The sequence below is a fragment of the Coenobita brevimanus genome, chromosome 58 (genome assembly GCF_032717465.1).
Source record: "Coenobita brevimanus isolate Jiangsu-jjx chromosome 58, ASM3271746v2, whole genome shotgun sequence".
NCBI lineage: Eukaryota > Metazoa > Arthropoda > Malacostraca > Decapoda > Coenobitidae > Coenobita > Coenobita brevimanus.
Window position 1 is genome coordinate 12,667,764 of NC_137011.1, and position 24,307 is coordinate 12,692,070.

The 24,307-nt window shown below is 41.5% G+C and overlaps 1 protein-coding gene across 1 annotated transcript in view; it reads right to left on the reverse strand.

Annotated features, from left to right (window-relative positions):
• Positions 1-2,170: 2,170 nt before the first annotated feature.
• Positions 2,171-24,307, reverse strand: part of LOC145402608 (protein Wnt-9a-like) — a 34,773-nt gene continuing 12,636 nt past the window's right edge. Inside the window, exons 4-6 of the mRNA XM_080274601.1 lie at positions 22,370-22,526; positions 5,622-5,786; positions 2,171-2,758 (exon numbers count right to left, since the gene is read on the reverse strand). Of these exons, the coding sequence (XP_080130727.1) occupies positions 2,171-2,758; positions 5,622-5,786; positions 22,370-22,526 (910 nt within the window). The remainder of the gene's footprint in view (positions 2,759-5,621; positions 5,787-22,369; positions 22,527-24,307) is intronic.

The window sequence follows — 24,307 nt, forward strand, 5'->3', positions numbered from 1 at the left end:
TTTGTATGTAGGGTGAGAAGTGCTTGTAAGTGTAATTGTAGTGTTGGAGTGGATTTAGTCTTTAGATGTGTGTGTAGTCTGTGAAACAAGTGTAATCGGCCCGCGCAAGACGACTAGGTGCATGCATACTTCATAGTATGCGACACTGGTTAAACCACAGCAGCCCTTCCGCCAAAGCATTACGTTGCCGGAAACACGCTCCCAAAGCTTATTATCCTGACGGGGCGCGAACCCTCGTTCTTCCATGTCTGAAAACGCACACTTTACCACTGAGGCTCCTATTATCTATCTATCTATCTATTCTATCTATCTATCTATCTATATATATATATATATATATATATATATGTGTGTGTGTGTGTGTGTGTGTGTGTGTGTGTGTGTGTGTGTGTGTGTAATTCACCTGGGCGGTCAGAATCACTTGATGGTCGTGATCGTCAGCTTTTACCCTCCCGGAAGGAAGCTGAGAGCTCATATTGTCCGATCTAAGGGCAAGGCTGTGACCTGCACACACTCACACACCCGTCCCCTTGCTCAAGGGGGACAGTAACCGCCCACTTCGTCAGTGAAACTTTTCGCAGCCTGAGCGAGGCGCGAACTCCCGTCTGCCAGATGGCAAGCGAGAACGCTACCACTGAGCCAGCGAGCGGTGTGTGTGTGTGTGTGTGTGTGTGTGTGTGAATATTAGTCCTATGTTGTAGGTGGGGGCGCTCACCATCCACTCACTCGATGAAGGGCTGCTTTGGGTGCCTGCCCTTTCCTCTCGTCCTTCCTTCCTTTTTTGTCTTGCTTTCCTTCATTAGGTCCATTTCCTTCTGCCTAAGGATTACTTTACACTCCCTCTTCTGTCTTGCTTTCCTTCACTCGTCCCCATTCAATCTGGCTGTGAATTATTCTACACTGCGTGACAAGCCACATGGTTTGCTGCAGAACAGGAAACCACTTACTACACTGGGTGGTAACCATATAACCAAATTATGGCGCCTGGTGGTTTAGTGGGTAATTAAGGCGCTCCAGTAGGATTAAGTCTAGGTATGTTTATATCCAAGGGTGTTTGGAGTTTATTGCTCACGTAATGCCATTCAGGGATGAGTGAGGCTGATCACTCTCATCTTAAATTTCAGGACCAACTTGCCTAACCCCTGGCTCCTCTGCTCCTAATGGGACAGCATAGGATTGGATGATGGATGGATGGATAGATATACACGTTATATATAAATATATATATATATATATATATATATATATATATATATATATATATATATATATATATATATATATATATATATATATGAGACCTGGAAACTAACAAAATCGATAGAAAATAAACTAATACGTTCTCAGAGAGCAATGGAAAGGTCATTGTTCAGAATATCTTTGAGAGACTGGAAAAATATCAACATGGGTGAGAGAGAAGACTAAAATCGTAGACATTATAGAAGTTATAAAAGAAAAAAAATGGAGTTGGGCAGGCCATGTAGCAAGAATAAAGAATAGCCGATGGAGCAAGAGGCTGGCTGACTGGACACCAAGAGATTGTAATCGTAGCAGAAAAAGTCCAGACGGGAGGTGGAGATGAGATAGAGATTTTTGAAGGGAAAACGTGGCAGAGATCAGCTCACGCAAAGAATTCGTGGAGAAGGTTGGGGAAGGCCTTTGTTCAGCAGTGGACTTGTAACAGCTGATGGTGATAATGATGATGATATACCTAAACGGTATATATGTATATATATATATATATATATATATATATATATATATATATATATATATATATATATATATATATATATATAAAATAAGCATGTTAGTGTTCAGATTCCTTCCTCTATCCCCTCATTCTCACCGACATACCCAATAGGAAAAACAGATATTACACAACTACTTAGGCTAGCTCCTGACAAACCTGCTTCTAAGAGAATGAGCTGTCTTCTGAGCCCAAGACCGGATTGGATTTTGGAAAGACTGCTTCAGTCAGATTAATTTAGTGCACACTTTCTCGATACTGTCAGAATCACTGCATGCTCATTGTACGTGTGTGTGTGTGTGTGAGAGAGAGAGAGAGAGAGAGAGAGAGAGAGAGAGAGAGAGAGAGAGAGAGAGCTGGTGTCTATACAAGTATGTATGTGTGAAAACAAATCACATGTAAATGAGACTTTATGTCTAATCACTTGCAGGTGCGTTTGTAGGTCTGGTTAGAGCAAGTCTGACAGTGAACAGAGCAGCACCACTCTACCCGACACTTGCAGGGCTGTGTCACTTTGACTAGTGCTGTGTTATAACCCCGCCCACAACACAGTTCATCACAGTTCACACTTGTCAGGCACTCCCGCCCCTCTGTGCCACTCCACCACCTAGACTGCCGGCAAAAGTTAGGCGAGCGGTCAAGATACAACAAGCGACCAGGCTCACCCATATTCCATCCATACTTTTTGCGCCGAGTTTTCCTGTATGATCCTTGAGTCTCTTGAGGCCAGGGGAGCGGTGTGTTTTGTCTAGGTTCTTGCTGTGAGCGTGTCCGGTATCTTGCTACTTGAGTGAAGTGAGTTCGCTGTGGTGTGGCATGACCCCAATGCGATCTGGGCAATGTTACAAGGTTCTGGTGACCTCCTGCATCCCAGGTTACACGGTGTTGCTTTCGCTTGCCCTGCCGCCTTCCCATCGTCACCTGCAAGTACTGTGTCAGTCGTAAAGTAAAGGCATCAGAGATCTTCTTACAGTAACTGTAACAGTTAATACCGTCCGACATTACCCCCTATGAGACATAAGGATCCAAGGATTATAGTTTTAGGGAACAGTGGGTGACCAACCTATTGCCCTTGGTGTCACCGTACTGAAACCTCAGCTATAATTTCAGTAGGGCTACAAGACCAGTATTTATGCATGTAAATGTTTACTGGCTTTACATGTGATAAGATTTATCATATCAGGTTTAACAAAAAGATAATTTTATTACTATATGCTATATGCCATACTTAACAAAATTTTACAGGCACATCTATGCTCATTTACTGGAATATATGCAACACGAACTCTCTTCAGAAATTAATGCAGAAGCATGAAAAATGCTCTGTGGCTCGCTTCACTGGGGACGCTCGTGACTGCTTTTTGCATTTTCCCATTACATCACCACTGTGCCTGGATACTTCCCATCTAACTGTTAGGTTATGTATCATCTATATACCTAGGTTGCTTTACCCCAGAAAAGGGAGGTAGCCGAGACATGACAACAGACTCCCATTTATTCACACACACACACACACACACACACACACACACACACACACACACACACACACACACACACACACACACATTTATTCGTATGTTAGCCCCAACGGGAGAAGGGACAGATCCTCACCGCACCACACCACACGAGAGTCAACTGCACAGTCCAATCAGGGACATCCACGGCAGGACCCGTCAGCAGAGCTGGTTAACTCCTGCCACAACATAATGGACCCTTACCTGCACCTGACCTGATCAACTGATCAGACTAAATGTGAGAGAATATCCCTTCGTGGCCGCGTCAATATTTATTCATTCACAATTTCTATCCAATCATCCGTATCACGCGTAGCCACTCTTTCTTGCTCTACAGACATCCCTCTCGATCTAATGCTCTATTCACACTGTATACATCCTATTCGTGGTCTTCCTCACTGTCTTACAACTCTCACATCTGATCCAGTTATCTTTTTCACCAATCGCCCTTCATCCTTTCCCTACATATGCCCAAACCATCGCATCACTCTGTTCAACTCGTTCAGCCATCTCCTGCATCTCCAGTTCTCCTTCGTACTTCATCATTTCTTACTCGATCCATATCCGTCACTCCACACATACTCCTCAGACACCTCATCTCCAATACATTTTTTTTAAAATAACGGAACGGAGGAAGGAAAAACAAATGAATAAAAAATAATAATTCATACACCAGATCAGCTGTTGGTTGAAATTTGGAGGGAAACAACTCTGAGGAAGCGAGTTCCAGAGAGATGCAGTTCGGGGAATGAAAGAATTCTGATATGCAGTTCTGCAATATGGCTGAGTGACATTCCAGTCATGAGCGCTACCAGATGCCCGTGTTGCAAGAGGGAAGGCATGGAGAGGTGGCACCATGGACGCAACTTCGTCTGAGCATTTGCCAAAAAAATATCTGTAAAATAATGTAAGGGAGGCAACATTCCTTCTTACCCCCAGAGGAGGTAGTTTAAAAATTTTGTAATGGCAGGGTTGTTAATAATTCTAACAGCTTTGTTCTGAATTTTGTCTAGTTGTTTTAATGCAGCCTCTCCACATCCATTCCACAAGGGTGAGCAATATTCATGCTGAGAGCGCACATGACTCTTATAAATTATAGCTAACTGCTCATCAGCGAAGAAGTTACGGACTCTGTACAATAATCCAAGTTTCTTTAAGGCGGTTTTAGCAAGTGATCTAACATGAGAGGTCCAGCTGAGGGCACTGTTAAGTGAGACGCCAAGAATTTCAATACTTTTGGAGATGGGAATATTAGTAGCAATGAAGGTAATGTACGAATCTGGCAATATCTGTCTCTCAGTAAATTGTATATATATGGTTTTGCTAGCATTGAAAGAGACAGGGTTGTTTTGTCTCCATTCACTGATCGTAGATAGGTCTTGATTTGTGGAGATGGCTGTAGTGAGTTGAGAGGTAGAAATATTAGACTTTGTAAATGGGTGTCTGAGTGTGAATGAACTATCCTGTGTTGAGTCATCTGCGTATGAGTGGATGGGATTGTGGGTTACAGATATGAACCAGCAATAAGGTTGGCGCCAGAACTGACCCCTGCGGCACGCCGGCGTTAATTGAGTGGAAATTGGAATATACATCATCTACTTTTACTGTTATTTTCCTGTCACTATGATATGAAGAAATCAAAGGAACAAAAGACCCATAGCAAGGGAGTTTGGACAGCAGGGAACGGTGATATGCTCTGTCGAAATCTTTAGAAATATCAAGAGCTACTGCATGAGTTTCTCCATGTAGATCAATTGTTTGATGGACGGTATGAGTTAGGAGATTGAGTATGTCAATGGTGGATCTCTCGTGGCAAAAACCATATTGTCTATCATTAATTAACTTTTCCTCTCTACAACACCCTTATTCCATGTTTCAGCCCCAGCTAATGCAGTCTGTACCACTGTACCCTCATACATCCTTCTCTTTACATCCATTCTATGCGAACGACATCTAAATACTATTTTCATTCCTCCCAGCACCTTTTCTACTTCATTCATTCTAAATTTCACCTCTACATCTATTCTTCCATCCACAGCAACATGTGACGCTAATACTTAAAACACTCTACCTCCTCAAGCAACTCACCATTCAGAACTACATTCATCCTTCTACCATCTACCAACCTCGTACACTTTTATCACTTTACTCTTATTCTCATTTACTCCCAATTTCCTCCTTTCACACACACCCTTCCAAACTCTCCACCAGCTGTCTTCATCTCTCTTCCGAATTAGCCACAAGTGTAGTATCATCCGCAAACAGCAGCTGATTCAGATTCCACTCTCTACTGATAGAATGAAAGCGACAATGATGATGATGCTGATGATGAAATTGAAACCTGCGCAATGTACCTGAGCCCTGTTGGTGGTTGTGCCGAGGGTGGGTGTGAGGAAGAGTTGTAGGAGTGTGGCTGCCGTAGTGGAGAAAGGAGGCAGCTGCACCCAACACGTCCTGACACTACACGACCCTGACACACCATGGCACTTACACACGCGTCCCGACCCCTCCACCACAACCTGAAGAACACCAGGAAAGGGAAACGTAATGTAAATATCCAAAGCATGACACCATACTGAAAGTTTAACGAATAGTTAATAACCGGCACATGACATAATACCGAAAGCTTAGTGAAAAGTATAATATCAAACCATGACAACAAAAGGAAAGTTTAATGGAAAGTAAACATCCAGCACTTGACCCCATAGGGATGGTTTAAAACATATACACCATACGGAAGAGTTAAAATATATACATCATACGGAAGGTTTGAAATACATGCACCATGCAGAAGGTTTAAGAGATTAAATGCTTCTCTTTTATGCATTCTCTTTTAATTTTCTGGACTTCATCTTACTCCATCCTTAGGTGGAGAAAAAGAGGTCATGATGATGATGAAATATCCACGACTTATCACGGTAAGTTTATCCAGCTTGTATATCATGGAAAAATACAGAAGTCTATCCAACACAGGACAAAAAACAGAAGCCAGTTCAGAACATGAGGGAAAATTACAGAAGCCTGTCTAGAGCAAGACAGAAGAAACACAGAAGCCCATCAGAACGTACCAGGGAAAGATACAGAAGCCTAAGCAGCACATGACGGGAAAAAATACATCCAACATATGAAGAGCAATACAGTATATGTAAATCCTCCATATGGCAGGACAGACTATAAAAATTCAACACAACACAGTTAACAGTAGTAGTGGTAGTAGTAGTAGTAGTAGTAACAATAATAATAATAATAATAATAATAATAATGATAATAATAGTAATAATAATAATAATAATAATAATAATAAGTAGTAGTAGTAGTAGTAGGAGTAGTAGTAGTAGTAGTAGTAGTAGTAGTAGTAGTAGTAGTAGTAGTAGTAGTAATAATAATAATAATAATAATAATAATAATAATAATAATAATAATATGATTATAATAATAATACTTATAATAATAAAAATAATTGTTCGAGCGAGAACGCCAAATTTAGTCCCAGTTTGGACTCCTGACATATGTATCCGAGCAATAGATTTACCGAATGAGCAAGAAATGGGGGAAGGGATTGGGAGGAAAACTCTGTAGTACAGTAGAGAACTTTTATTTTATTTTTTTTTTTTGGATATCTCAGCCAATTTTGAAGTTACAAGAAAGATCGACACCAATTTGGAAATTGCAGAAAAATCATCAGTTATTTTCATTTTATAGACAACCCGTAATTCCCAATAGTTTTCCGTATCGAGGAAACGATTTATTTATTTATTTATTTATTTTTTTTAAGGCAGATTAGCGCAACAGCCGGCTGCGCAAGAAGTAACGGTTTAAGGCTGCGTGAGTTGCAAGTATTTTCCTACGATTGCTGAGAGCAACCCGATTTTGCCTTTTCATATCAAATAATACCTTCTGCTGGCCTTTTTTTTGGGGGGGGGGGGGAATTTTTGACTGAATCCGAGTCAAACTAATACAATACCGTGATCAACCAAAGAAACTCTGAATTTCCGATTTCTAATTCGAATCGAAGCTCACCGAGAGATTTGGTGAGAGGAATTTTTGTGAGTGAGCAAAAAGCTAAGTCATTATCAACCTGCAAGGTCCGAAGCCCTAGACCTAAAATCAGTACAAGAGTACTGGTTATAGGAAGTGTGAGGGAATACTTTTGGTGTAATCTAATAAGTTCTTTTTAGTATTTTCAGGTCAGGAAATCAGAGGAAGATGATGAGACACATGGGACAATATTCAGCACTGCCTAACTTGCTCTCTCGTTCGCTCGCTCTCTCGACAATGTTCCACACTTTCAGCGTGGACGCCAATTACAATTAGTAGTAGTTACTGCAACTACTAGTAACTAGTTACTTATTTACTTACTGTGTAGCCACAGTAAGGAAGCTTCGCCACAGCTATCTATCTGTCTATCTATTGCCAGACGCCTCAATCCCGTTTGGGGTGGCCACAAACAAATCGCCTCCAAGTTGGCCGTTCCCCCGCCATTTCACTGCCCTGTTCCCAACTCACACACCCCTCTCTCATATACCTCTCCACTCCATCCCTCCATCTCATCCTCGGCCTCCCCCTCCTTCTTGCCCCCTCCACCTCACTCATATACACTCTCTTCGTCAGTCTTTCACCCTCCATCCTCTCCACATGGCCAAACCACCTCAGTGTGTTCCTCATAACGCTTCCTATCACATCCACATCCACACCACAACACTCCTTTATATCCTCATTCGCCAGCCTGTCTCTCCATGTGACTCCACAGGCTCCTCTTAAATAACTCATTTCCACTGCTCTCACTCTTGACTTGTGTCCTTCCAACAACGTCCAAGCTTCACTTCCATACGTTAGAGTTGGTATCACAATAGTGTCATGTAGTAACTTTTTCACTTCCATGCTCACTTCCCTGTTTTTGCAGTTATGCAAATGCAGCGTCTGTGTTCACTGTCTAAAAACTTCATATGAACACATCATAGATATCTATATACTTTTAACTGGCTAGCTGTATGCTTAAGTGTAACTATATTCCTTTCTGATAATGATAGGGACCACAGCTGTATTTCTGCAAAGTTACAGCTTTGCAGCTTTCGTGGTTTTCTCTAAAACCTGTTACATGGAAAACACTGAGCAGATTATTTGGTACTTTCCACGAGGCTAAATGGCAAAATATTCAGTCAAAATTCTCAGCAAACGATTTTGTCGTGGAATTTTAAACCAAATAGCTGTATTTCAATTAGTTTCTGAGATACTTCAATTTCAAATATGCAATTTTTGAACCAAAAATAAATATATGACCTTAAAAAATAGGTGAAGATACCTTCCTGTATAAAATCATCAAGATCTAAGAAAATAAGGGCAATGAAAATAATAGTAATGTCAAAACAAAAAGTTTCGCCATATATATGACGAAGCTTAATAATAACAATAATAACTAGAATTGTGAAATTGCTGAAGTAATATTCAAAGAACCACATTCCAGATAAAAATACTTTTTTCACTGTATACCTAATATTAAGGGACTTTTGGTATGACTAAAAAATGTTTACAGACTCTGACCTGTGACCTTGGGATCAAGATCAAAGTCATTCATACTAGGCAAATCATGTTCACTCATGACTCACTACATTTCCATCGAATTTGGTCTAAATCGGCCGAACACTTTTCGATTTAGCACTTTCAGGTATGAGTCTGCCATTTTGATTTTCCTCAATATCTCAAAATGTATTTGTTGGATTTCAATAGCAATACCCAGGTGCGCTAGGATATAGTATATTGACGACTACATACTGATTCGATTGCAAAGCAATCAGATCAATAGTTTTTGCTGCGCAGGAGAGCAAGAATTGAAAAAAATAACTTAGAGGGTGCTAGTGCGGCGTTAATGTTAGGAAAAAAAAATGTGCCAAACGAAGCCAGCAACCAAGTTGCATCACTCCTGAAATTTCAAGCCTCTACCTCGAACGGTCTTGGAATGCCAACCTTCTATATCCACCCCCCCCTTCTACCCAAAGAAAAAGAAAAATCTACCGTACCATATCAATAAGAACTCCGCAGAATGTGGAGTTCTTAAATATCAAGAGTAGTACCAGTAGTAGCAGCAGTAGTAGTGCATCAGAATGGCGTCCCTGTTCTATCCTGTAATCATTCATCAGAGTGCCATCAACTTAAGTTTTCGAGAAAATAAAATTGCCGAGCTGTTACTTAAATGACTTCACAAAGGTAGCTTTATAGATACAGAAAACTTATCAAGTAATCCCTCCCACACCATATTTTCGTAACACATTCCACAGACCTTCCCAATCAACCCTATCATTATGTTTTCACAAGTCCATAAATGAAACTTAGTTTCACATTCTCTCCAACATGTTTCTCACAAACATTCTCATTGTAAATATATTATCTATATATCCTTTGCCCTTTCTAATCCTACGCTGTCATATATCTGTGTTGTCTTTTCTTATGCAATACACCCTATCTGTGAAGACCAAATACATTATATCTGAAAACTCATTGCTGCAACCCACAGCCACTTCACAGACCTTTCCTGACTCTACAAAACAGTAGCAGCACGATTACATCACAAACATGCCTATCAAAGACCCATGCCATCACCTCCAACACTTAACACATCCTCTTTTGTAAAGAGCAAACGAATATACTTGTGAACCACTACACAAACATAAGTTATCTTTCATCAACACTCAGTGAGTCCGAAAAACAGTCGTCTCTGCATGGGCAATCCTTTCCATCTAGCCACAGCATAACCCCCGTCGCAGAGACCTAACTACCAGGAAAACAGGGAACTATACATACACAAGGCTGGATGGCATCAGCACCCTACACCTGTAATTGATAGGCTCACACGGCATCCAAGCTCTCACAAACATCAACAACTACTTATGCTCTCACAAACAACAGCAACTACTAATGCTCTCACAAACATCAGCAACTACTCGTACAAACACTGTAACATTCCCAGCACTTAGCAACATGGAATCATCTATCTTCTTAAACAAACGAAGGGACCAGTACATCCTTCTTCGTAATGACCCATAACACTTTGTGGCACATCACTCAAAATAACTGAACTCCTACATCCAAACGAAGCCAAGCATCATGCCTCCCTTGAACCAACACTCCGCAAAAACCTTACTAACCAAACTCAAACAACACTCATCTGATGGCATCAATTCCACGCAACTTCCATAACATACACTTTTTTCAGCAACAAAAATCTAGCTATTGCCAGACGCCCCAGTCCCGCGAGGGGTGGCCACAAATAAATCGTCTCCATGTCGGTCTGTCCAATGCCACTTCATGCCTTGCTCCCAGCTCACACCCTCCCCTCTCTCATATACCTCTCCACTCCATCCCTGCATCTCATCCTCGGCCTCCCTTTCATCCCCGTCCACCTCACTTGCATACACTCTCCTCTTTAGCGTCTCGCTCTCCGTCCTCTCCACATGGCTATATCACCTCGATGTATTTCTCCTAACGCTATCACATCCACATTCACACCACAGGGCTCCTTCACTTCCTAACTTGTCAGTCTGTCTCTCCATGTAACTCCACATGCTCCTTGTAAATAGCTCATTTCCACTGCTCTCAGTCTTGACTTGTGTCCTTCCAACAAGGTCCAAGCTTCACTTCCATACGCTAGAGTTGGTATTACAATACTGTCATGCAGTAACTTTTTTACTTCCATGCTCACTTCTTTGTTCATTATCACTGCTTTCAAAGAACCAGCAACCTTTCTTCCCCTCTACCCTTTTAAGCACTTCACTCACTAAACTTCCATCCTTATTTATCACACTACCCAAGTACTTAAACACACATTTTCCATTTCCTCCTCATCCAATCTCATTGTACATTCAGAGACTTCGTTTCTTTCAAAAACCATAACTTTACGCTTCCCTACATTCACCTTTATTTTCAGTTTCTTATACACACTCCCAAAATCATTCATCAAGCCTTGCAGTTTTCATTCATCACTTAACAATACAGTATGATCTGCAAACAACAGTATGGGGAGTTTCCAAACACTGCCTTCTTTCATTAGGGTCGCTTCAACATCCACTGCCCTACCTTGTACTCCTTTTATAATTCCATCCACATGCAGGCTGAACAACCATGGGGACATGACATCCCTGTTTCAATCCAACATTCACATAGAAAAATGCACTCAGTTCACTATTCACATGTACTGCAGCCTTAGCACCCTCATACATACTCTTTACGGTATTCAAGAACTTCCCATTTACTCCATATATCCTTAATACTTTCCACACTCCTTGCCTATCAAATCTGTCATATGCTTTCTCCAGATCGATGAAGACCGCATGCAACAGCTTTCCCTTCTCTAGAGACTTTTCCACTAAAGACCTAAGAATGAACCTCTGATCTACACAACCTCTTCTCTCCCTAAAACCTCCCTGTTCTTCTTCAGTTACTTCCTCTGTTATTTCCCTAACTCTGTCAATAAGTATCCTACCATTAACTTTTCCTCTTACACTAAGAAGACAAATGCCCCTAAAAATACCAAACACATCATTTTCCCTTCTTCCTCCGGGACTCTACCTTCCTCCCAGGCCAATTTCCATACCTTCCATATCCATACTACTACAATCCCTCTCCCATGCTTCAGCATTTCGCCACCCACTCCATCAATTCCTGAGGCTTTCCCCATTTTGACTTCCTTCATCGCTTCCACTACTTCCATCCTCCTGATTTCTTCCTTTCTTCTCGCCTCCCTCCTCCTCCCAGCATTCCCCAGCCACCTATACTCGCATTACTTTCACTGAGTTCCATTCTTTAAAGTGTTCTCTCCACCCGCTCACTTTTTCTTCCTTCTTCACTAGTAATCTACCATGTTTATCTTTCACTCCCCGACTTACTTCCTTATCACCATGTCTATGCCTCTTTCCAAAACATTTTCTCACATTCCCTACACTTTACACGCAAATTCCTTCCAAAATCCTCATCCACCCTCTTCTTACTCTCTTAATAAACTTTACACCTCTCTCTTCCTCTCTACATAATTATAACTCTTCTGTCTCTCAACTTCCTCCACGCGCCTGTTTCTCATCCACTTACAATATGCTTTCTTCTTTTGTGCCATAGCTTGTTTCATCTCCTCATTCCACCATGCTGTTCCTTGCACTCTCTTTCTCCCAACCTCTGTATGCTCTTGCATCCATTACACACTTGTACTCTCATCCACTCACAAATAAACAATCATTGCTTTCCATTCATTCAGTTCACCACCCTCCTTTCTCATCATTCGTTCCGTATACCTGTGGATCATATTGTGTCTAGAGATGGTATTGGCTATCACCAACCCCCTCCCTGCACAAATAATCACCAGAGTACTGTCATTCTCATCCACTTATGCAGGCACACCCAACTCACCAATTACTCCATTCACCATCATATTCCCCACTTTTCCATTCACATCTTCAATAAAAAACACTCATTCCTTTCAAACTTTTCCATGCATGCTTCCACATTTGTCCAGAACTTCTTTCACTCTACATGCACGATCTTGCGTTGGCGCATACACGCACGCAATCGCCCACATTTGTAGTCCAACTTTCAATTTTACCCACACAATCTTTGAGCCGACGGATCTGTACTCTCTTATATTCTCCTTCCATCTCCTGCACACAACAATACACTCTCCTTCTTTTACCCTCTCATTCTCACCTATTACGGCGCATATACCCAATCCATACTACCATTCTCTCACAGTCTCACCTTTCCATTTTGTCTCAGTTATTCCACATACATCCACTTTTGCATCCTCAAGCACCAGGACAATCTCTCTTTTACCTCACCATTCGCACCCCTTAAATTCCATGTTGCAGTCTGTACCATGTCTTTTGTTCAGTCAGTCGTCACCTGTTAGTCAGTCCTGGTCCAAGGCTTCTTGTTCACATTTTTAGTTAGTTGTTTTCTGGGGAGGGGCACTAACCCTCCACCAACCGACCTGCTGTCACTTAGGGAACAAGTGTTGGTTGATTATATGGTTACCATTCAGAGTTGTATATGATTTCCTGGTTTACAGGAAATTATTTGGCTTGCCACTCAGTGAAGACCTACCCTAAAATATAGTTTTTTTTCTAATCTATTCTATAGCCCGACGCCCTAATCCCGCAAAGGGTGACCGCAGACAAAACGCCTCCAAGTCGCTCTGTCACCCACCATTTGACTACCCTCCTCCCAACTCACTCCCCCCCCCCTCATGTACCTCTCAACTGCATCCCTCCACCACATCCTCGGTCTTCCCCTCCCTCTCCCTCCCTCCACCTCACCCACAAACACCCTTTCAATCAGTCTTTCATTATCCATTGTCTCCACATGTCCAAATCACCTCAGTGTATTTCTCCTAATCTTCTCAACCACATCCACATCCACCCCACAACTTTCCTTCACTTCATTCGTTAACCAGTCCCTCCATGTCACTGTACATGCTTCTCCTAAGTAACTCATTTTCACTGCTCTCACTCTTGACTTGTTCCCCTCTTGCAAGGTCCATGCCTCGCTTCCATACGTCAGGGTAGAGATCACAATACTATCATGCAATGACTTCTTAACTTCCATACTCACCTCGCTATTTCTCATCACTGCTTTCAGTGAACCAACAACCTTCCTTCCCTGCTGTACCCTTCCAAGCACTTCCTCCCCACACGTTCCATCCTTACTCAACACAATACCATTGTATTTGAATGCACTCACTTTCTCCATATCCTCACCATCTACCCTCACTGAACATTCTGCGAATTCATTCTCCTCAAACACCATAACTTTACTCTTGTTTACATTAACTTTCAGGTTCTTCTTCCTACACACTGTCCCAAATTCATTCACCAAACCTTGCAACTCCCATTCATCTTCACTCAACAAAACTGTATCATCAGCAAAACAGCAACACCGGAGTCTTCCACATCTCACCCTCATTCATTAGGGCCACCCGCACATCCACTGCCCTACCTTGCACCTCCTTTACAACCCCATCCATGTATATAATAAACAGCCATGGAAACATCACACAACTCTGTTTCAGTCCCATACTGAGATGAAAGAACTCACTCAGTTCACCATCCACACGCACTGTAGCCCTAGCTCCTTCGTACATACTCTTCACAGCACTCAACAATTTCCCCTCCACTCCATCTATTCTTTATACCTTCCACATACCTTGCCAATCTATTCTGTCATAAGGTTTCTCCAATTCCACGAAGACAGCATACACTTTCTTTCCCTTCTCTAGATACTTCTTCACTAAACATCTTAGAACAAATATCTGATATACACACCATTTTCCCTTCCTAAATCCCCCTTGTTCTTCTCCAACTAGCTCCTCTGTTATATGCCTAACCATATCAATGAGTATATTATCATATATTTTTCCAGACACACTAAGAATTCAAATACCCTTATGGTTACCACATACTTCCCTCTCCCCTTTTCCTATGTATAAGGGAACAATTATACCTGATTTCCAGTCCTCCGGAAACCTTCCCTCTTCCCAAGCCAATCTGCATAACTTCCATATCCACTCCACTGCAATCTCACCCCCATACCTCAGCATTTCACCACAAACTCCGACAATTCCTGGAGCCTTTCCCATCTTGATCTTCTTCATTGCTTCCACTATTTCCCCCTTCCTCTCATCGCTTCTTCTACCAGCCATTCCCCAACCACTTATACTCGCATTGCTCTCACTCTGTACATTGAACAAATCCTCAAAGTGCCCCTTCCATCTCCTCAATTTCTCTCTCTTCTCCACCAACAATCTATTATTCCTATCTTTCACTCTCCTACTATTTCCCTTTTCACACTGCCTTACTTTCTTTACCTCCTTCCAAAACAATTTCTTACTCTCCCTCCATTTCACACTCAGATTCCTCCCAAACTCTTCATCCACTTTCTTCTTACTCTCCTTCACCAATATTCTCACCTCCCTTCTCGTGCTCACATATTCCTCTCTCTTCTCTCTCTCATCTTCTCCCCTACCTCTACTCACTAGCAATTCACTCTATGCCTTCTTCTTTTGTTCCACCGCTCGTTTCACCTCATCATTCCACCATGCTGTCCCTTGCACACCCCTGCATCTCCTCCTCACTCCACAAACCACATCACACGCTGCGTGAATATCTTACATACATCTTCCATCCCTTCCATCTTTCTTCCACTATGCTCTAATACTCTGCCATTTTCTCACTATCTTGCAACTTCTCCACTTTTCTCACAGGAGCTGTTTCCTCCTGTCTTCCCCTTCGCCTCTTCACCCATTTTCTTTGCAGCCTTACCTTGGCGGTCCGAGATTCCATTCCCCCACCCCCTCCACGCTCTTGCATCCAACACTTGTCGTCTCATTCGCTCATCCACACGCACGTAGTCTATCATTGCCTTTCGTTCAACATGTTCACCATCCATCCTCCTCATAACTCTCCATGTTAACCTGTGGATCATCTTATGCCGAAAGTAGGTGTTAGCTATTGCCAACCCCTTACCAGCACAGATGTCCACCAAAGCACTACCATTCCCATCTACTTCGGCTGGCACACCCCACTGACCAACCACTCTATCCACTCGCACATTCCCAACTTTGCCATTCATGTCTCTAATCAAAAACACTCTCTTGCTCCTCTCAAATTGGTCTATACATGCTTCTACACTTGACCAAAACTCATCTTTCACTTTTGCCACTCGGTCCTCTGTCGCTCATACGCACGTACAATAGCCCACGCTTGTATACCTACTTTCATCCTCACCCATACAATCCTTGCACCCACTGTTCCATACTCTCTTATATTCTCCTTCCATTTCTTGCTTATCATCAGACATACTCCCTCTCTTGCCCTCTCGTTCTCATTTACTCCCGCACATATTCCTAAACCGTATTCCCATTCTCTCACCCTTTCACCTTCCAATTTCGTTTCAGTCAATCCACATATATCCACTCTTACATCCTCAAGCACCTGAACAATCTCTCTCTCTCTCATTTCATCATTCACTTCTCTCACATTCCATGTCCCCACCCTCACAATGTCCTTTGTCCGTTCCTTAGTCGTCAACATTTGGTCCGTCTTGGTCCGAGGCGTTTTATTTGCTTGTTTAGTTAGTTCTATTTACGGGGTGGGGCACTAACCCACCACCAAACCTTTTAGTCGCCTCATACAACAAATAGGGATACTGGGAGAGTATTCTTGAAACCCCCCTACCCCCAAGGGGAGTAGTACCGCAAAGAAAAATAGTAAAGAATTTGGTGCCATCCTCTGACTCAAGCTAATCACCAAACTCTAAAACACAGACATGGAGAACAACACCAAATCCTGGCTTGCCAACTACTTATTTGGTAGATAAATGCATATTATACTTCAGGACAATAATCGTGAATATGAAACATCTCTAATGGAGCGCCACAGGGTTTCTTTCTTTCACACGCTCTTTTTGACTTATACATGCATAACATTCCTACACCCTAGTCAACCACAACCATTGCCTCATATCCAGATGACATTACAATGGCAACCATACACCATATTGCAGACACTGCCTGTACACTTTAAGAAGACAACCTAAAAATACTGCAGCCATGGGTCAAGGACAACAGACTGACAATTGTTGCAGTCAAATCCATCTCTATAGTAATTACCAGCAGAAAGAGCATACGTACACCCCTAACGCCACACATAACAATGTACCACTTTCATACGATCTCTCCACAAGATCCTTGGAGTGACATACGACACTGGGTTCACCAAGAACCATATACAAGAAGACAAACTGGTAACAGGGAGAACTGGAGGTCCCATTTCACCAGCCCTCAGCCCTCAGGCCCTCTTCCTGACCACCGCCCTTGCTGAACATTTTCAATGCTTTAATTAACATCACACCTTCTATTCCGTTCCCCCCTTAACAACGGCCACTGCAGTATTAAGAGCAAATGCGGCGGTACCTCGGACTGCCACCACTACAGGGTAGGGTTGGCAGCATAGGGCTCTCTTGGTGGCCATCAAGCGACTGTGCCAGCGGCGGTTATTGCTACCAAATATCATGCTTATCAGCAAAGACATGCGCGTTCGACCTTATATCTTATCAGCATCTGTGGTCTTAGTACCAATCAAAACTCTGATCATGTTTTACTTGAATCCGTAGCCCGTCTCGCTCTGTTCCTCACAGAAACCCAAATCTCTCGTTCTACCTGGTTACCATCTTCTCACTAACTTTCTTAGCGCGGGTGGCACTTGGTGCTGTATAAAACCTGAATATGCAGTTGACATTACCGTGAGCTACACTTTTACTAATTTTGACTACTCATTAAGGCCAGGACACACTTGCCCCCGAACATGCGATCGCCATGAGGAAACGAGGCTGTAGTCCATCCAACGTTCAGACTCGAATACTACAGCAACTCTAACCTGGTTCTTCGTTTCATCTCGTCGATCACATGTTTTGAGTAAGTGTGGCCACATCCTTAAACAAACTGAATTATCAATATAACCAAATATGTCTGTCTAGTTTATCACTCCCCCAATGACTCATCAGAACTAAGGGTATTTGGCTTCATATCCACACAGTTGACCAACTTTAACGTCACCCTTACTACTGAAATGACTGTGTTGGGTAGTTTTAACATCCATAATGTAGAATGGCTATTGCATTCTCCCAGGATTGATAGAGCAAGCCGGGATGCATTTAGAAATTATTTTCCTGATATTCTAAGGCAGTCTTTCTTCTCCACTGACATAATTTTTACCTAGTCCCACATTAATGACTTAATACGAGTTGGTATGGAATTGTTCATACCTTGCCAACAATTTACTAAAAGATCGGACTCTTCAAAATGGTTCGACACCAATTGTGCCAGCGCCACGACCCAAAAGTCTTTAACATATAACTCGTACTTAAATTCTTTAAACAACTTAATACAAGTTGGAATGAAATTGTTCAAATCCTGTCAACCACTTACTAAAAGATCGGTCTCTCCAAAAAGGTTCGACAGAAATTCTGTCAGAGCAACAACCTGAGCCTTTAAATTATAACTCAAAGTCAAAAATTTCCGGATTCGTGAATCACTTTAAAATTGCTTGGAACCACGCAAAAGCAGTAATAAATCTCGTCAAATCAAACTTTCTTCATAACCAAGCATCCAAACTACAGTATTGAATAATCATAATGACAATACAATATTCTGGTCATCATCCATTCCCTCACTAAAATCTTCCGACGGAAAACACTCTAAATGATCCACGTGGAAAAGCCAGTATTCTTGCCAATACGTCTGCCAGAAATTCATCCTCAGAGGAAGTCATTCAGCCCGCTCCTGTTCTAGAATCTGACTTTCCAAAAATTCTCCACTAAAGATACAAACTATATACGTAAAACCTATCCTAGACCTTATACCACAACAAAGCTCCAGATCCAGAAGAAATTCCTCAAATTGTTTTGAAAAGGTGTTTCGAGAAGTTGCTCCTGTTCTAATTAAATTATTCAAACTATTCATACGTGCTTTCTCCATTGCCTAATTCTTGGGATGAAGCCAACATCTACCCAATTCCAAGGACAGGAAGCTCGTCTGCTGCCTATGAGTACAGACCAATAGCTATCACATCTTCTCTTGGTAAAGTATTAGTTTATCATTAATAATAACATTGTTAAACATTTTAAATTTAACAACTTCATTAGTGACAGACAGTATGGTTTTCGCCAGGTTGATATACTCAGTCTATTTACTCATACCATTTGCCAGCCAATTGGCCAACATAGAGAAACCCATGTAGCAGCCTTCGAAATTTCTGAAGTTTCTGACAGAGTGTGGTACCACTCCTTGTTGTCCAAACTCCCTTGCTACAGCCTTATCATCTTTTGCCCCCCGGATTTCCTCATATGTCAGAAACAGAAAGGTACGAATAAAGGTAGATGATGCATATTCATATTTCCATTCAGTTATTGCCGGCGTGCCACAAGAATCAGTCCTGGCTCCAACCTTGTTCCTCATATTAATAATCTCTTGTCTGTCACTCATAACCCCATTCACTCACATGCAGATGACAACGCTTCACAGTTCCTTCACACTTGAACATCCATTCATAAAGTCTGACCTCTGACACACAACTTGGCACAACAATCTCTAAATGAAGACTTATCTAAGGTCACTGAATGGGGAGAAAATAACATTGCCTCATTTAATGCTGGAAAAAAAAAAATATATATATATATATATATATCAATTTTCTGAAGGACAGGTATTACCTGATTACTGTATTACCTTCAATGAAACCAATATTCCTATCTCTAAAAGTGTTGAAATTCTCGGTGTTTCGTTTAACAACTCCCTCAGTTAGTCCTACCATGTTAGATCACTTTTTGTGTGTGTGTGTGTGTGTGTGTGTGTGTGTGTGTGTCCGACTCCGGGCAAGCAGGGCCTATTTTTCCGGGGCAGTGACCTATCCCGAGACCCAGTAGTCCTCCTACACCACATGTCACCACTTCGGCGCTAACATCCACTGTCCATATTGAATACATGCTAGGACTGTCTCCTACAAGACTGGTGTATTGGTATCAGCGGGGGTATTTTTACGACATGTCGGCGGGTCATCTGGTAGATCAGGAAAGTCTGCTTTTAGGAGATTCAGATCCTTAAATTATTCCCTGCCCCAACCGTGATTCGATCCTGGGTCCATTAGGACTTCAGGCCGCCTCTCTACCGATTCAACCACCGCTTCCCCCCCAGATCACCTCAAAGAAACTTGAACTACTGTACAGAATCAATACTTTCTTCACCGACGAACAGTTAACTGTAATTGACAAATGTCATGTGCTCTCTCAACTCTAATATTGCTCACACTTGTGGAGTGGATGTGGAGAGATTGCACTAAAAAAACTGGACAAATTCAGAAAAAAAGCTATAAGACTCAATAACCCAGCAATTAAAAATGACCTACCCCCCCTATAAGGAAGATAGAATGTTGCCTGGCTTGTATTATTTCACCCATACTTTTATGGCAAATGCTCAGACGAGGTTGCATCCATTGTGCCACCTATCCACACGTTCTTCCGTGCTACACGGGCATCTGGTAGCGCTCATGATTGAGTGACGCTGCCATATTGCAGAACTTGTGCCTCTGAGAATTTATTTATTACCAGAACTGCCGCTCTTTGGAACCCGATCCCCCAGATTAGTTTCCCCTCAAGCTACAACCTACAGCAATCCAAATTCAACTGTTAGTTTTTTTTTTTTTTTTTTTTTTAATGAATGAAGGGCACCTATAATCTGGTGTATCTATTTTTTATTCCCCTGATATCCAAGCATCAGAGGTATCCTTATAACAGAACTGATCCAGTTCAACTAGCCAGGCCTTGATCAGGACATCCAGCCCTACCCATTTAACAATTTAGGTTGACATCATGCAGATGACACGAGTCCCTCTTACAAAAACATGACCCACATTACAGGGCACATCACAGCACATGCTACACTGAGGCGCAGACACAGCAACTGTGTAGGGATCCTATGGGATGACCCCACAGGGGCAGTTGCTTATCTGCGATCGATGGTCTGCTAGGGCCAGGCATGAACACGATTGAGCAACAACTGCAATAACAACACCTTCCCTGGTATGTTTAATAAACTAATCCCTCTGTGATTCATACACACAGTCTTACTACTTCGTCCTATATACAATGGAACTATTCTTCCGGTATTTTACCCGTATCCAGTGTCACTCTGTACACGCTTTGCATTATGCCGAATGCTTCATCACCACTATGTTTCAAAATTTCTCCACTAATGTCTTCCGCTCCTGGTGCCTTATGTTGCTCCTGCTTATACAGCAGCTGCTGTATTTCCCCATTACTAATAGGCCTCATTTTATATAGTGCTGCCTACTTCTACCTCAGGTGAATTTGCTGCCTACTTCGTCCAAAGGTATTCTGCTGCCTACCTCTTCCAAAGATGACTGCTGCTTACTTCTTCCAAAGTGACTGCTGCCTACTTCTTCCTTAGGTGACTGCTGCCTGCCTCTTCCTTATATGACTTCACACTAAGTGACAAGCCTAATGGTTTCCTCTCAGAAAACCATTTACAACAATGGGTGTTAAGCATATAACAAAATAACGAGGTGATGTGGAGTCTACTCTGGTTCTCCAGTTAACTGGATGGAGAGACGGAAATGCGCCGTCCATCCGGGAACCAAACCTCTACACGATTCCTTGCAGCTGTCCATAGCAAAGGAACATCCACAAATTGCATGGGAAAGCTCTGTAGGGAGATTGGTTGCTTCGGTTGATGGCTCTGCTCGATAACACAGACCAAGGTTGATATACTAGTACTACTAGCACTAATAATAATAATAATAATAATAATAATAATAATAACTACGAGGTCTCACTTCTACTGGTATATCACCTCGATTATCCATGCTCCTAGAAATACGAGTAGCTATTGTTTTTCACTTATCTTTTACTGACAGAGCTAAAATATTCTCTAGATCTCTCAAATATACCATCCTCATCAAACACAGTACGACAGTATCTACCACTTAGCTTATCTATGTCCTAACAGGTACTTTTTTCTCTCATCTGCTACTGCTAGAGCAAAGTTATTCTCTTCACATCTCAAATATATCATCCTCATCTTCTAACACAGTATCATCCAGGTTCAGTACTTAACTTTGCTCCTCCTTTCATATTCAATCCTCTAGGTTTCTTTATGGCCTTAAAGCATTTTTTCCTTTATATTAACCTGTCAGTTATCTTTCTTCCTATCTCATCATCCACTCCCCTGCTGGATTCTTTTAATCTCCTTTTCACGCTCTGTTTAAAGGTCTCTCTCTCTCTCTCTCTCTCTCTCTCTCTCTCTCTCTCTCTCTCTCTCTCTCTCTCTCTCATCATCCACTCCAGTGCTGGATTCTTTCATTCTCCGTTTAACGGTCTGTTTAAAGGTCTCTCTCTCTCTCTCTCTCTCTCTCTCTCTCACACACACACACACACACACACACAGTTCTTTGAAGGAACTTGTTCCATGCATTTTTTTTCTCCCTCTCTCAAGGCCACCCTCTGTCACTCGTTACAGTGGAAGTAAAATACAAATAAAAATTCAGTGGCCTACCTTGATGCCAACTAGAGCGTTGTGAGCATCAATCTGTGACTTAAAATCTCTGCTGGTGAGTGTGGAAGGGGGCGGGATGGAGGGGAAAGCCCGCTCATACTTTCCACTTTTTTGTCTCTGCCTCTCTGATCCTCCAGTGAAGAACCTCTTGGCCAGTCTGTACAAATTCAGAATTTCTTTTTATCACATTGTCTCTGATATATTTTCACTCAGTTCTCATAGTAATTCATTTTGAGAGGCTCATCAGTCAAGCCATTAATAGTGCCTGATCCATCCATCATCCAGTCCTATGTTTCCCCATGAGAAGCGTAGGAGCCCGGGGCTAGGCAAGTTTGTTCTGACATTTAAGATGAGAGTGAAAGAACTATACAGTATTCATACACACACTAGCCTGAATATATTTTATAAATCAATGCTCTGTGCATGAGTGGGTCAGCCCCTTTTCCCCTCCTAATGTCTGCTTCCTAATCTGGAGTTTCCTGCAGTATTTGCTAGGACAGATCTACCTGACTTTGCAACCTTAAAAATTATGTAATTAGTCTTAAGTGAAAAATGAAAATAATGGAGAAATCATTCTTCGGAATCTGTACTTAATCCAATGGTTGTAGTTAGGTGATCTATCAATGTTCGGTTATAAGTGCCTTCATCAGCAGCATCAGAATCATCACCACCATCATCAGTTAATATTATGGTACTCTCACGTGTCAAAATCAGCATCCACATACCTACTCAGACCAGATGTGAAAAGTCATAATCACACACGACATAGCCATTCCGTCAGCTGGCCACATTCTCATAAATCTCCTGTACCCTGATTAACTGCAATGCCATCTTTCACTCCAGCCTGCCTACAATTCCTTTCTACCTACACCATATATCGCACAAAGAGACATTTAAAGATCAGTGTCATAAAACAGCACAATAGACTCAGTCCTGTAAAAATAAAATTACCAGTCGTTAAGGAAATAGCGCGTGAGCGCACACACACACACACACACACACACACACACACACACACACACACACACACACACACACACACACACACACACACACACACACACACACACACACACAGGGAAGAACAAGAACGATGGGAAAAAGAAGAGGGAAGAAGAAAAGGAATAATAATAATAATAATAATAATAATAATAATAATAATAACAACAATAATAATAAAAATAATAATAATAATAATAATGATAAACAGTAATGAATAATATGATAGTGAAAAAATATTAATAATAATCATAATCATAATAATAATAATAATAATAATAATAATAATAATAATAATTATAATCATCATCATCATCATCATAATTATAATAACAATAATAATAATATTAACAAAAACAAAAATAATAATAATAATAATAATAATAATAATAATAATAATAATAATAATAATAACAACAGAACATTGTAAAACTGTCCATGGACAATTCTGATAAAAACTTGCCACAGCCATTGCTTGCTGGAAGCAGAGCTATAAAGGGACCTTGAGGTCACGGTCACTGATCTTGTGCATGTCACCTTAGATCATCACACCAAGTTTGGTGGCTCTAGCTTTAATCTTCATGGAAAATCAGGTGACATCCGGAGAGGTCCCAATTTTTACCCCAGGTGATCTCAGCGAATAATCAACCGAGTAGAACCATACTTCTTTCTGCACTGTGTCCGTCATAAGAGTAAATTATGGTAAAATTCCAGCTTCCTAGCTGAAGTAATTCTTGAGACAACGTGGTTGACTCACTTTTCGGTATTCTGGATAACATCCAGAGATCCGGTTGATGAACTGTCACCATATTTGGCCCAAAGAAGCAGACAGAGTTCCAACTAAGTTGACCAAGTTTGAAGGCTCAAAGTCAAATAGCCTTTGAAATATCGCAATTTTAAAATAAGTAATAATAACCAGTAAAGTGTGCTTTGTGAGTG